The sequence below is a fragment of the Narcine bancroftii genome, chromosome 5 (genome assembly GCF_036971445.1).
Source record: "Narcine bancroftii isolate sNarBan1 chromosome 5, sNarBan1.hap1, whole genome shotgun sequence".
NCBI classification, from domain to species: domain Eukaryota; kingdom Metazoa; phylum Chordata; class Chondrichthyes; order Torpediniformes; family Narcinidae; genus Narcine; species Narcine bancroftii.
In genome coordinates, this window is record NC_091473.1 from 17,075,827 (window position 1) to 17,089,671 (window position 13,845).

The window sequence follows — 13,845 nt, forward strand, 5'->3', positions numbered from 1 at the left end:
TCACAGGTGGATATGAGCAGGGGAACACGACAAAAAGGCTGAGAAGTAATATGGGTGGAGAGCTGGTAGATCTGGACGGGAGTGGCCTAACGGAAACTGAAGAAGTCGATGAGAAGTCCAGTTTACCTTTGCTTCATAAAGAACACTGCGGGTCGTGCTGAGTTTCTCCAGTATTTTGTGTAAACTACAATCTGATTATCTGCAAACTTTTCGTTTACTATTAACTGGGGTAAAGCGGGTGCAACTACCGCCCGTCTCCCAACCAGAGGCAGTTCCTCCGCCGCGGGCGTTGGAGATAAAACTCGATAGCAGTGGCAACAGGTTGCTGTTCCCTGGATCACCTTCCATGACACCGGACATGACGTAGCGCTTCCGTCTGCCAGTTGCCCTCTTATAGTTCCCGGCAGACCACGCGCGCCCCTTTTCCATTGACGGCTGGTGAGTTCTCGTGTCGTTGGAACTCTCGCCGCCATCATCCCCCATTCCGGGTTCCATCCGCCGCCATCCTCCCCCACGGCGAGGCCATCGGCTCCAGCGTGACACTGTGTTCGCCGCGCTGCATCGCGGCGGGGTGAGGAGGCGCGGGTGGGAGGGCTGACGGAGCGCGGCCCTCGGCCTTCGGCCTCCGTCTGGGCTTGGCGGGTGGGCTCGGCAAGGGGGTCCACTGTTCGTGCGGGCAACGGGGATGGCCGTCCGCGGGGGTTCCGTCTCTGGCTGCTGTGTGTCCGTATTCGAGCAACCAAATGAAGTGAAGACGGGAGCAGCTGCAGTTCCTTGGGCAACAACACTCAACCTGCTGGGGCAACTCGCACTGGGTTCTTCCAGCAGAATGTGTTCTTTCACCTGAAGTGATCCTCCCTGGCGAGAATCACGGGCTTCCACCCTAATACCGTGATCCTGTAACTCTCAGTGAGCGAACTAGAAGGAACATCTCCAATATAGTGAGGGGGAACCGATGAGGATTAGAACAACATTTTGAAGACCAATTGGTTATGGTCGTGTATTAAGATATAAAGGATACTGAGAATGTATTCGCTGGGCTTTGAGGTGGCTTATCGTGACCTTGAATGTGGAGTAACTAGGTGAATGGTTTTCAATTTGCAGCTAAGTTAAACAGAATCAGAATTTACTGTAATCTGCAAGTCATGTGAAATGTGGTGTTTTGCAGTAGCATCGTGCAAAAATTCATATTACAACCATCTTACGACATTAGTATTTAAAAAGAAATAAAAATAGTAGTGCACAAAATGTAAGGTTCATCGATTATTCGGTAATCTGATGGCAGCAGGGAAGAAGCTGTCCTTGTCCCGTTGAATGCTGGTCTTTAGGCTCCTGTACCTTTTTCCTGATTGTAGCCAAACGAAGAGGGTATGGTCTGGGTGGTGGGGGTCTATAAGGATGGAGGCTCCAGGACAGATCCTCGGAGATGTTGACACCCAAGAATTTGAAGTCTTTGACTCTCCACTACTCAATGAGGACTGAATCATGTTCCCCTCGCTTCCTTCTGAAGTCCATAATCATCATCTTGGTTTTGATGATGTTGAGCGCAAGGTTGTTGTTACACCATTCAATGAGCTGATCTATCTCCCTCCTGTACGCTTCTTCATTGCTGTTTGTGATTCGGCAAACTTGTGCCTGGCCACACAGTCATGGATGTATGAGTAGAGCAGTGGGCTAAGAATGCATCCTTGGGGTGCGCCTATATTGATAATCAGTGAGGAGGAGACATTTCCAATTCATACTGACTGTGGTCTACCGATTAGAAAATCAAAGACCCAGTTGCAGAGGTGGGTACAGAGCCTAGACTTTGTAGCTTCTTAACCAGCACTGAGGGAATAATGGTAATGAATGCTGAACTGTAGTCGATGAAAAGCATCCGTTTGCATTAATTGCTGTTTTCTGAGGTGATCCAGAACTGAGTGGAGAGCCAGCGATACTGCATCTACTGCCGAGTTATTGCGACGATAGGCAAATTGCATTGGGTCCAGATCTTTGCTTAGGTGCGTGTTAATTCTGGCCATGACCAGCCTCTTAAAGAATTTAATCACTAAAAGTTAGTGTTATTGGGCAGTAGTCATTGAGGTAGCTCACGCTACTCTTTTTGGGTACTGGGATGGTTGATGTCCTTTTGAAACAGGTGGGAACCTCTGTCTGCAGCAATGAGGGGTTGAAAATGTCCATGAACATCCCAGCTAGTTGGCCACCTATGTCATAACAATAACTAAAATGTGACGGGGAATATTTTTGAGGGTAAATGCAGCAATTTATTCCAAAGAGGCATCCTCAGGATGTGCTTAGCCACCAAGTATGCAGTCGGGAATTTTTTTATGCTTTACACCAGCCATTGTGATATTTGCTGTCAAATTCCTGAACACATTGCAAAGTTGCATCTGAACCTCGAGGATACATCTATTAAGTCTCTATTTGTTGTGTGTAATGATCTATATGTTTGTCATTGTGAAGCTGTCAGATGATTTGTTAAGCTTGTCTTTTTATCTCTTAGGTACCATGGTTGTTCTAAGGCCACTTACTAAACCTAAGATTGTGAAGAAACGTCGGAAGAAGTTCATCCGGCATCAATCAGATCGCTATGTAAAAATTGCGGTAAGGTTTTAGAGATTAAAAAGTAGCTCGTTTGACTCATCCATCTTGAGAACTACTTTGCATAGTACTGTTTAGCACAGGGAAGTTTGATTGCTTTAGTAAGATCGATGCCTGAACCTCCTTGGAAGAGAATTCACCCTCTATGAGAATGATCTGCCTCTTGCCCTGACCCCAAACTTGTCAGTCAGGGAGACATCCCTGCATCAAACCTGCAGAAACTGTAAATGTTGATAAGGTCCCCCCCCCCCCTAGATTTTGAAGAACGCAGCCCCAGTCTTTTATCATCAACCTGATAAAGTGCCTAGTCATGACCTTTTCTGGCTGCTCCCTTGAGGCAGAAGGTGCAGAAATTTGACATTCAGCACATCTAGGTTGAAGAACTTTTTTTTTGCAACAGCTATCAGATTCGTAAATATCCCTGTTAACACTAATCCTGATCAGACGCTACTTCAAGACCACCAAAGATCTGGCTGCACTGCTGACAACGCATTTTTTCACGACTGACCAACTATTTATTTAATTCTCTCTTCCTTTTATATTTGCTTTTTTCTTCATGGCATCTTGTGTGTTCTGAAATTGATTTTGTTTTCTGTGTAACTGGGAAACTGCAGCAGGTGAGACTCATGGCATCTGTACATTGTACTTATATATACATCATTTTTTTTCATTCATGCGCTTCACCTAGCATCCCAGGAATCAGTGCAATGAAGGAATTCGAGAGTTGGGGCAGGATTGAGTGTAGTCACAATTGCGAAGGTGGATACATTTTGTGAACCTGATGGAAAACACCCTAAGGTTCTGGGAAAAGGTTGTTGAAGAGATTGAGAATGCACCAGCAGTGATCAAGAATCACTAAGGAATGGTTCCAGAGGATGGAAAATTGCAAAATTCCAATTATTAAGAAGGGGGAGAGGTAAAAAAGAAATTATAGGCCAGTTGACCTGACTTCAGTGGTTGTCAGCATTTCAGAGTCCATTGTTAAGGATGAGGTATCAGCAACTTAAAAATGTAAGATAATATAGTCAACATGATTTCCTTCAGGGAAGATCTGGCCTGACAAATCTTAGGAGTTCTTTGAGTAAGTAATGAGCAGGACAGACAGAGTCAGTGGATTTTGTTTACTGGAATTTTCAGAAGGCCTTTGATAAGGCTACAAATATTGGGACCCCATGGTGTAATGAGATAGGTACCAGCATGGATAAAAGCTTGGCTGACTGGTAGAAGGCATGAAGGGGGCCTTTTCTGACTGTCTGCTGATGACCAGCAGTATTCTGGGGGGGGGTCGATGTTCAGTCTACTACTACATCAGTTTTACGTAAATGATATGGATACGGGAGTTGATGGCATTGTGACCAGGCCTGCGAATGATGTGAAGATAGGTAGAGGTGCAGGGCAGGGAGTCTGCAGAGGGACTTGGACAGGTTGGGAGAATGGGTAAAGAAGACGCAGATGAAATACACCTTGGGAAGTGTATGGTCAAGGACTTTGGTAGAAGAAATAAAGACATGTGCTATTTTCTAAATGGGGAGAGAATTCAGAAAGAGGATGCCCAAAGAATCTTGGGAGTCCTGGTGCAGGATTTTTGAAAGGTTCGCTTGCAGGTTGAGTTGGTAATAAGGAGGGCAAATGCAATATTAGCATTCATTTCAAAGGAACTAGAATATAAATTCAATAATGCAATGCTGAGGCTTTATAAGGCATTGGTCAGACCACATTTGGAATACTGTGAGAAATTTCAATAATGAATATTGTACCACTTGCATATGCGTCAAGATTCCTCATTTGCTGTAGCTGAACAGGTTCTTGGGGGGGGGAGGGCGGGAACTAGATGAAAAAGTTTACTTAATTGAATTTAAAATGAAATCTATAAATATTCATAGTAATCCTAGTGCATAAAAAGTGGTGTGCAAAAGTGCAGACGGTCCTTTTGTGGTGCCAGAGCTGTGCGTGATTTGTGTAACAAGGGGAGGTTCAAGCTGTTGAAAATAAATGTTTCTAGAACATAGAAATGTTGGTCTACAGGCTTCTGCGTTGCCTGCCTGAGTATTTGGGTCCCATATCTGAAGAAGGATGTGCTGACATTAGAGAGGATCCAGAAGGTAAACGTGTGTTTGAAGGCTCTGGAACTGTTCTTGCTTGAGTTTTGGATGTTGGGGGCTTGAATAAAACCTTTCAAATACTGAAAGGCTTGGATAGAGTGGATATTCACTGGTGGGAGAGTCTGGAGCCTCCAAATGAAAGGATGTCCCTTTAGAACTGAGATGATAAAAATCTTCAGCCGTAGTCTGGTGAATCTGGAATCCATTGGCACAAACAGCTGGGGGCAAAGCACGAGGTATATTTAAAGCAGGGGTTTCTATGTCTTTGATTAGTAAGGGCTTCGGGGGTCAAGGGAAACAGGGCTGAGTGGTTTGAAAGACGAATGGGAGTGGGTGATTTGAATGGCTTAATTCTGCTCCTTTGTCTTGTGGTCTTGATGAATCTTTGCTGCAGTCCCTCAAAGGGTAGTACACCTGTGCTTGGTTAAATGTTTCTTGTTGAGAGTTGGACTGACTTCGGAATTTTTCAGACATTTGGCTGGGGTTGGGGAGTTGGAGGATAGGGGTTATTATTGTATCCTTCCGTTTGAGAAATGTGACCTTGCAGCGAGTATGTGGTTGCACAGGCTTGTAATTGGACATTATTTCTTCCTTCCACAGCGTAACTGGCGGAAGCCAAGAGGTATTGACAACCGAGTGCGCAGGAGGTTCAAGGGTCAGATTCTCATGCCAAACGTGGGTTATGGCAGCAACAAGAAGACCAAGCACATGTTGCCCTCAGGATTCAAGAAGTTCCTGGTTCACAACGTGAAGGAGCTCGAGGTTCTCATGATGAGCAACAAGTACGTTTTTTCTGTAGTGAGCTCATATTGACAGTTGTTCCAGTTAGTCTTTCAAGGCCATTTAATAGTTGTGATTATCCTCTGGCCATTCTGGTGTGCAGGTTCAAATCTGTCTGGATTTGCATCAGTTCTATCTATACAGTGGGGCAAATATTTAGAGCAAGAGGTCAGCTAGGTATGGAGCCAAGAGAGATGGGTGAGATCTTAAATAGGTTTTTTTGCATTTCTATAGACCAATAGAAGCCATGCAAAACAGCAGTGAAGTCATGGGCCTTATAGAGATCACAGGGGAAGTGATGTTTGCTGCCTTGAGTCAAATAAAAATGAATAAATCCCCAGGGCTTAACAAGATATTCCTTTGGGGGGGGGGGGGGGGCGGCTAGTGTAGAAATTGTAGGGGCCTAGCATAGATATTTAGAACATTCTCATCCAAGGATGAGGTACTAGAAGATTTGGAGGGAGGAGAAAATAGTGTTATGTTGTTTAAGAAAGACTAGGAATAATGCAGGAAATTATGTCAGTAGTAAGCGAGTTATTGGAAGGTATAAGAGATCAAATATACATGTATTGACAAGGGCTGATTAGGATCATTCAACATGCTTGGTGCATGTTTTCAAGGAGGCTGCCAGGAAAGTTGGTGATGGAAAAGTTGTCGATGTCTTCTGCATGGACTTTAATAAGGCCTGTGACAAAGTCCCACATCGGAGGTTAGTCAGAAAGGTTCATTCGCTTGGTATTCAGGATAAGGCAGTAAATTGAATTATATATTGGCTTTATACCAAACAACAGTAGTGGATGATTGCCTCTGTGACTGGAGGTCTTTGACTAATGGTGTTCTTCGGGAATTGGTGCTGGGTCCATTGTTGTTTGCCATCTATCTCAGCGATCTGGATGACAATGTCAATTGGATCAGCAAATTTGTAGATGACACAAAGACAGATGTGTAGTGGATAGTGAGGAGATCTGGACCAGCTGGAAACATGGCTGCAAAATAGCGTATGGAATTTAATGTGGACAAGTGTGAGGTATTCACTTAGGAGGACCAACCAGTAAACATTTGGGCACTGAGGAATGCGTATCCACAGAGGGATTTGGGATTACAGGTAGATAATCTCCTGAAGCAGTGTCATGGGTAAATGGGGAGGTAAAGAGATCTTTTGGCTTAAAAATCAAAGAATTGAGTATAGAATATTATGGTGAAGTTGTTGAGGCCAAATTTGGATTATTGTGTGCAGTTTGTTCATCTACCTACAGGAAGGATATCAAAGGGGGCGAATAGAGGGCAAAGAACCAAGTTCATAATGCTGGAACAGAGCAGAATAAATAATTCAGTGTGAACTACATGGGCCAAAGGGCCTGATTCTATGCTGCAGTGTTCTATGCCTCTAACTAACAGTGGCCATTACCCCACCAACCCCAGATGTTGGGGTGTGGAGGAAATAGGAGTTCTCGCATGGCTACAGGAATGTGGAAACTCAACAGACAATTTCCAAGGTCAGGATTGAACCTGGGCATCTGGCACTGTAAGGCAGTAGCACTGCCCACTCTGGTACTTGGTTTAAATAAGAATGCATTCCTGTGAAGTTTATTAATGAAAGAGGTGAGGAGGAATACATTATAGTTTGGTACTGAATATTCCCCTGGAAGGATAGTAATGTACTACTCATTCCATTGTAAATCAAAAGTGTGCACCCCTGAACTAATGGCATCCTGATGAACATTTGTTAATGGAGGAATAGCTGGATCTTCCACTCTATCCAGTGCTGATCTATTTCCATTGAAGCTCTATCTCCTTCAGTGAATTTAACTCAGAATGTTCCTGTGCTCCTTTGGTGCTCATTCAAATATTGTGATTTGAAGCTCATTGTTCTCCTGGATGCAGAGAATGCTGAAAATAGTTAGCAGGTGAAGTGGTATCTGAAGATGTGTTGAGGGAAAGGTACTTGAGGTGTGCAGTTTCTCAGCAGATGCTCTGGCCTCCTTCCTTCTGAAGCAGGAGTTGTGTCTTTGTAAATCTGAAGAGATACGAGGATAGACTTTTTCTGCATAAATATTTGCCAGAAAAGCTCCGCGAGTTGGGCAGCATCTTTGGAGGGAAGGTGATAGTTGCTATATCTGGTTGCGAACTTTACTGAGTGTGGCAGGAAATCCAGATGCTGCAGCAGGAACAGGAAGTAAAGGGTATCGAACATTTTAGACCTGGGCTCATTGTCAGATATAAGCATAAAGCAGACAGGCATTTGAATAAAACAGTGGGTATGGGGAGGAGGGGCAGGGAGCACAATCAGAGATAGATATGGGTGGGGCGGCAGAAGAGAAAGTGACATGGGGAGAGGGTATTTCCTGGTCTTCAGAGATGGAGGGGCGCAAGGTGATTAGATGGATCCAGGTTGATGGGCAGATGGAGGTTGGGGTGGGGGATGAAGAGTGGGGATAACATTGACCCTGGGAGATGACGAGAACAGAGGGCTGCAGATGATGGAATCCCATCGATCAGGCAGGCAGAGAGTGGAACCTAACAAAGGAGAGGGTGGGGTCCAGATATGGGGGAACCAGTGGGAGGAGTGGCTTACAGGGCTGAGGGAAGTATGGATGACGAAGAGAGGAAAAGGGCCTTAGAGGGCATGCATGGCCTCAAGTAGAGAGTTCTAAGTTTAGGTTGTTGATTACCTGGGTGAGAAATGCAGTGCTGCTCCTCAGGTTGGGGCTTGGCTTCATGGTGACAATGCCCCTTCACTCCAAGGTGCTAACTAAGCTAGTCCTATGTTTCACCAACATCCCTCTAAACTTTCCCCATCCAGGTATCTCCCTGCCATCACAATTGTACGCGCCCCCCCCCCTTTAATTCCTCTGGCAGCTCCTTCCACATACCTGCCGGTCTGTAGGGGTGGGGCCTATAAATAAATATCGACTTCCATCTCCTTTCCTCCAGATCAGAGAGCTACCATAACCCTCTGCCCTCCTCCCCATCACTTCTCAGCTTGCTGTTCAACCCCACTCCCTCACCTGTATCCACCAAGAACCACTTGCCTGTTAGCCTATGCTCCTTCCCCTTCTGTCCACCGCCTTGTTCAGGTTTTTGCTTGATTTTCATCAATCCTGCGAAGGGTTCAGGCCCGAAACATCAGCTACCTTTTACTTCAAATGGATGGTGTTGTGACCTGCTGGGCTTTGCTGTTTTACAAAATTCCAGGACCCAGAAATTTATTGTGTAAGTTCTGTCTGATTTAACTTCCCATGGTGCAACACCTCATTCTTGTCTGAGTTAAATCCCACCTGCCATTCTTAGGCCGACTTTCCCAGTTCTAGATCTTCTTGTATCTTAACAACCCTCTTCAATGTCCACTATGTCACCCATGTTGGTGTCCTCATAAACTTTACTAATTGTGTTCCCTGCACTCTCTTCCAAGTTGTTAGAGATGACAAAAGATAGTGGGACCAGCACTGATTCCTGGCTCACACCACTGGATGTTGACCTCCAATCTGATCAACAATCATCTGATTCTAATGTCAAAGCAGTTTGGCATCTGATTAGCTAGCATCCTCTGGTTCCCATGTCATCTGACCAACTAGAGCAGCCTACCACGGAGATGTTTAATTTAATTTAGAGATCCCACACAGTAACAGACTCTGATGGCCCATGAGCACATGTCACCCAAATACACCCATGTGACCAATCAAAACTGGAGCACCCAGAGGAAACCCACACAGCTCCTTATAGACAGCACTAACCAGGCTGCCCCACAAACGTTCATGTCAATCGGTAGTTCTCAACCTTTTTCTTTCCACACACATCCCACTTTAAGTCATTCCTATGCCATCGGTGCTGTGCGATTAGTAAGGGATTGCTTAAGGTGGGATGTGAGTGGGAAGGGAAGGTTGAGAATCACTGCACTAGACCCAATTGTTACTGAAATATTTTGCTGGAGAAAAATTGTCATTGGCCCATTTCCTTTGGAGTTATGAAATCATGCACATAACGAGTCCATTAGGTACGATTAAAACAGTGGTTTTCAAACTTTTTCTTTCCACTCACATACCACCTTAAGCAATCCTTTACTAATCACAGAGCATCTGGCATAGGGATTACTTAAAGTGGCATGTGAGTGGAAAGAAAAAGGTTGAGAACCACTGCCCTAATCAATCCCTGTCTATCAAAATAATTGTATATCTGGTCTCAGGATACTGTCCAATAACTTATCCACTACTGACATCAGACTGGCCTTTAGTTTTCTTGATTATTCTTATTAATGCTGAAGGTGCTCGTCTTTAGCCTTATCAGTCATGACTGAATCATTTCCATTCCCACAGGCTACCATTCTGTGTACACAAAATATAACTAACAGTCGCATATCTCTGCAGCCCCCCCTTTGGAATATAAAAGAGTATAGCACAGGAACAGGACCTTCGATCCCCAATGAACATGATGCCCAAATCAAACTAAATCTCTGCAAACTGGACATGGTCCACATTTCTCCATCCCCTGCATATTCACTTGGCTATGTAGAATCCTCTTAAACGTTACCAACATATCTGCCTTCACCACTACCCCTGTTAGCTCATCATAGACTGTATATAAAGAAAACCTTGTCCTGCATATCTTCCTTAAACTCCCCACATCCATCTTTAATACATGCTGTCAGTGTATGACATTTTTACCCTGGAGAAAGATTCTGACTGTCCCCCTCATCAATGCCTCTCATGATTTTATCAAGTCTCCCCTCAGCCTCTGATGCTCCAGAAAAAGCAACCCGTTTGTCCAACCTCTCCCCAGAACTCATGTCAGCCTCCATATCCTTCCTGTAATTAGGTGACTCGATTGCACACAGTATCGCAAGTGTTTTAAGTTCCAAGTTATAACCAAAAGTTTTATATCACTGCAGTGTGACCTCTTTGCTTTTATACTCAATACCCCGCCTAATGAAGCCAAGCATCCCAGGCACCTTCTTTACGATCTGATCTGCTTGTGCATCTACTTTCAATGAGCTGTGTACCTGGACCCAGATCAAAAGCCCTGCCATAACTATACATTCCCCTTGCATTTGACCTCCCAAAGTGCAATACCTCACAAATTAAATTCCATCTGCGGTCAGGAATAGTCTATGGCCATTGGTGTTCTAGTGTGCTGTAAAGGTTCTGGCCTTCCATTCTAGTGGTGTATGTGACCTACATTTGCTTCTGTCTCAGGAAACAATCCCTGTGTCCACACCACCCCAACTTGATGACTTTTTCTCTTGTTACTGCCCTTGCTGCCTTTCAGATTCCTTTTCCTCAAATATGTTTACAGATTCACAATGTTGTTCAAACATGCAAACTGGAGGAATTCCTCTCGTCTTCCCCCCCCCCCCCCAATCCATTGCATTTTTTGTACTTTGACCTGTCTCTGGAATCATGAGCACCATGGCATTAATGGATTTGCTGTGGAACAATCTCTGTTGATGCCTCTCCCTGGAGTCCAGCAATTAAATCCTGCATGATTCTTGCACCGACGTCCTGTGTGGGGATTGCTTACCAGATAGGGCACCCTCAATGTGGTGGTTATCGTAGAGATCTTGAACTCGTTTATTCTTTTTACAGGACGTATTGTGCTGAGATTGCTCACAATGTCTCCTCCAAAAACCGCAAGACGATTGTGGAGAGAGCAGCCCAGCTTGCAGTGAAGATCACCAACCCCAACGCCAGGTTACGCAGTGAAGAGAATGAATAGTCTCGTGCAGTTGATCCGCTCTTCAATAAAAGTTTAAAATGCTAAACTGCGTGTTGTCCTTTTTCTACAGTGCAGTCTATCCAGAAACATCCTGAAATGCATCAACTGGGTGGCCCAAATAGGGTGGGCTTGAAGAAAAGTTAGCTCTGGTTATTTCATTGACCTTGTGGTTTGTATTTCTCCTAGCCGGGTTTGGGTTTAACAGATTGTCCAAGAGAGTGATGCTTTTATAGGGTTATAAGAGCATTTCAAGCCCTTTTCCCACAATCAATCTAACAGTTCCCTTCATCACACCTATAACCCTCTATTTTTCTCACATCTTTCGAATGTTCTTTATTATCTAAATCTTCTCCTGTCTGAGTGGTGACATGGATCCATTCCAGTTTGCCGATCGTGACAACAGGTGCCATCTCACTTGCCCTGCAAAAAGCCCTGGAACATTTGGACTGCAAAGATGCATATGTCAGGATGCTCTTTATCGACTACAATTCAGGATTAAACATCATCGTCCCCTCAAAACTGATAGAAAACTCCAAGATATGGGACTCAACACTTCACTGTGTAATTGGATCATGGATTTCCTCACCTCTAGACTACAATCAGTGAAGATTGGTAAGAAATTTTCCACAATCTCCATCAGCACTGGAGCACCACAGGGGTGTGTTCTTAGTTCCCTACTCTACTCACTTTACACCTATGACTGCAGCTCAGTATGACAATATCACCATCTAGAAATTTGCTGACAATACCACAGTAGTGGGCTAATATAAAGGAAGGGAATGAGTCAGCATACAGGATGGAGATTGAAAGCTTGACTGAATGGTGCACCTTGTACTCAATGTCATCAAAACTAAGGAGCTGATTGTTGACTTCAGGGAAGGAAAGCCAGAGGTATACTATCCAGTGATAATTTGGAGATCAACAGGTGGAGAGGGTAAGCACATTTAGGTTCTTGGGAGTTACTATCCCGGAGGATCTTTCCTGGACCCAACACACCAATGGCATTGTGAAGAAAGCAGATTAGTGCCTCTACTTGCTGACCGGCCACATTGCTGTCTGGTATGGGAACACCGATACCCTTGAACATAAAGCACTGAAAAATGTGGTCATGGTCCAGGACATCATAGACAAAACCTTCCCCTCTATTGATTATATCTACAGGGAACGCTACTATCGGAGGCCAGGAGCAATTAGCCAAAACCCTCACCATCCAGCACCTATTTTCATTGCTGCATCAGGAAAAGGGTACAGTTGCCACAAGACTCACACCACCAGGTTCAGGAACAGGTGGTACTCTACCATCAGACTCTTCAATGACAAACTTTTTTGTTCTCTCTATTGCATGGTGAGTTTGTTAACATTTATATCTGTTTACAGTTCTTTTGATTGTTTATATGTTTGCACTGTGTACAGTTTTTTTTGCACTACCAATTGGTAATTCTGCCTGGCTCGCAGGAAAAAGGAATCTCAGGGTTATATGTTATGTCATGTATGTACTTTTGACAATAAATCTGAAGTCTGTACCAGCCTCTACCACCACCCCTAGATATGCATTCCAGGCATCCACTGCCTTAAAAAAAAGAGTACCTCTGACATCTCTAAACTTCCCTCCACTCATCTTAAACAGATGTCCTCTTGTATTTGCTAGTGTTGCCTGGAAAAAAGATGCTGGCTGTCCACCCAATCAAGGCTGCTTATAATCTATACCTCTATTAAATCACCTTGTCATTCGTCACTCCAAAGAAAAAAGGCCTAGCTTGGTCAACCTTGCTTCATGTGACATGTTCTCCAATCCAGGCAGTATCTTGGTAAATTTCTTTACTTACTCCATAACTTCCATATTCTACCTGTAATTTGGCAACCAGACTGACCACAGTACGGACCAACATTATCTCATAGCTCACCTGTCTAACGAAGGCCAACACACCATATGCCTTCTTAACAACCCTATTAACTTGTATAGCAACCTTAAGGGTCCTTTGGACCTGGACCACAAGCTCTGTTAAGAATTCTATCATTAACCACGTATTCCACCAGTTTTGGCCTTCCAAAATGCATTTGCCACTTCTCTGCCCAACTGCATCCTGTTGTAACCTGCAACCATATACAACAGTGTTTCCCAAACTGGAAAAGACGTAGGGGTTCTGTGGAAGAAATGACAGGGAGTAGACTTAAATTACATTTTTACCTCCATCTTTAATTCAATTTGTTTCGGTTGGAGGGAGGAGGAGAAACAGACCCAAGATGGCAGAGGAAATGCGTGTGACCCTCTGCTGACACTCCTTGGCTATTCAATTGTATAATATTTGCCCACCCCCCTGCTTCAATGGGCACCAGGGCTTGGCCTGTCCGTCAATGGGTCTGGCAACAGGGTTCCAGACTAATTAGCAGGTGGAGTGATGGGGTAGGGGGGTGGGGGGGAAGGAAATTGACATCTTTTCTCCCTGCCCGCACAGCCAATCATCAGGCTGTGGTTGCATTGTGATGTCGGCGGACGGAAGGGCTCAATGGGGAGGATTACAGACAATTCTGGATAAAATAACATCTAAAATGTTGATCTATGTTCTCTGGGTAAAAATGGGCATTAAAGACTTGGTGGTATCCAAGTCTCAGAAAAGATAAAACAGTATACCGTATGTTGAAAGAGTTCAAT

At 44.4% G+C, this 13,845-nt stretch overlaps 1 protein-coding gene across 2 annotated transcripts; it reads left to right on the forward strand.

Moving 5' to 3' along the window:
* The first annotated feature begins 357 nt into the window (after positions 1–357).
* rpl32 (ribosomal protein L32) lies at positions 358–11,238 on the forward strand. Of its 2 annotated transcripts, none has more exons than XM_069936907.1 (4): positions 358–438; positions 2,504–2,604; positions 5,304–5,485; positions 11,063–11,238. In XM_069936907.1, the coding sequence occupies exons 2-4, from the start codon at positions 2,509–2,511 to the stop codon at positions 11,190–11,192; spliced, it is 408 nt and encodes a 135-aa protein (XP_069793008.1). In that variant the 5' UTR covers positions 358–438; positions 2,504–2,508; the 3' UTR covers positions 11,193–11,238. The 2 variants fall into 2 exon arrangements, with proteins under 2 accessions (XP_069793008.1, XP_069793007.1); XM_069936906.1 differs by lacking the exon at positions 358–438 and adding an exon at positions 455–571.
* Positions 11,239–13,845: the final 2,607 nt, after the last annotated feature.

Coding starts and splice junctions, on each gene's coding strand:
- rpl32 (XM_069936907.1), top strand. CDS start 2,509: ATGGTTGTTCTAAGGCCACTTACTAAACCTAAGATTGTGAAGAAACGT. Junction 2,605..5,303: donor ATCGCTATGTAAAAATTGCG/GTAAGGTTTTAG, acceptor TTCCTTCCACAG/CGTAACTGGCGGAAGCCAAG. Junction 5,486..11,062: donor GTTCTCATGATGAGCAACAA/GTACGTTTTTTC, acceptor TTCTTTTTACAG/GACGTATTGTGCTGAGATTG.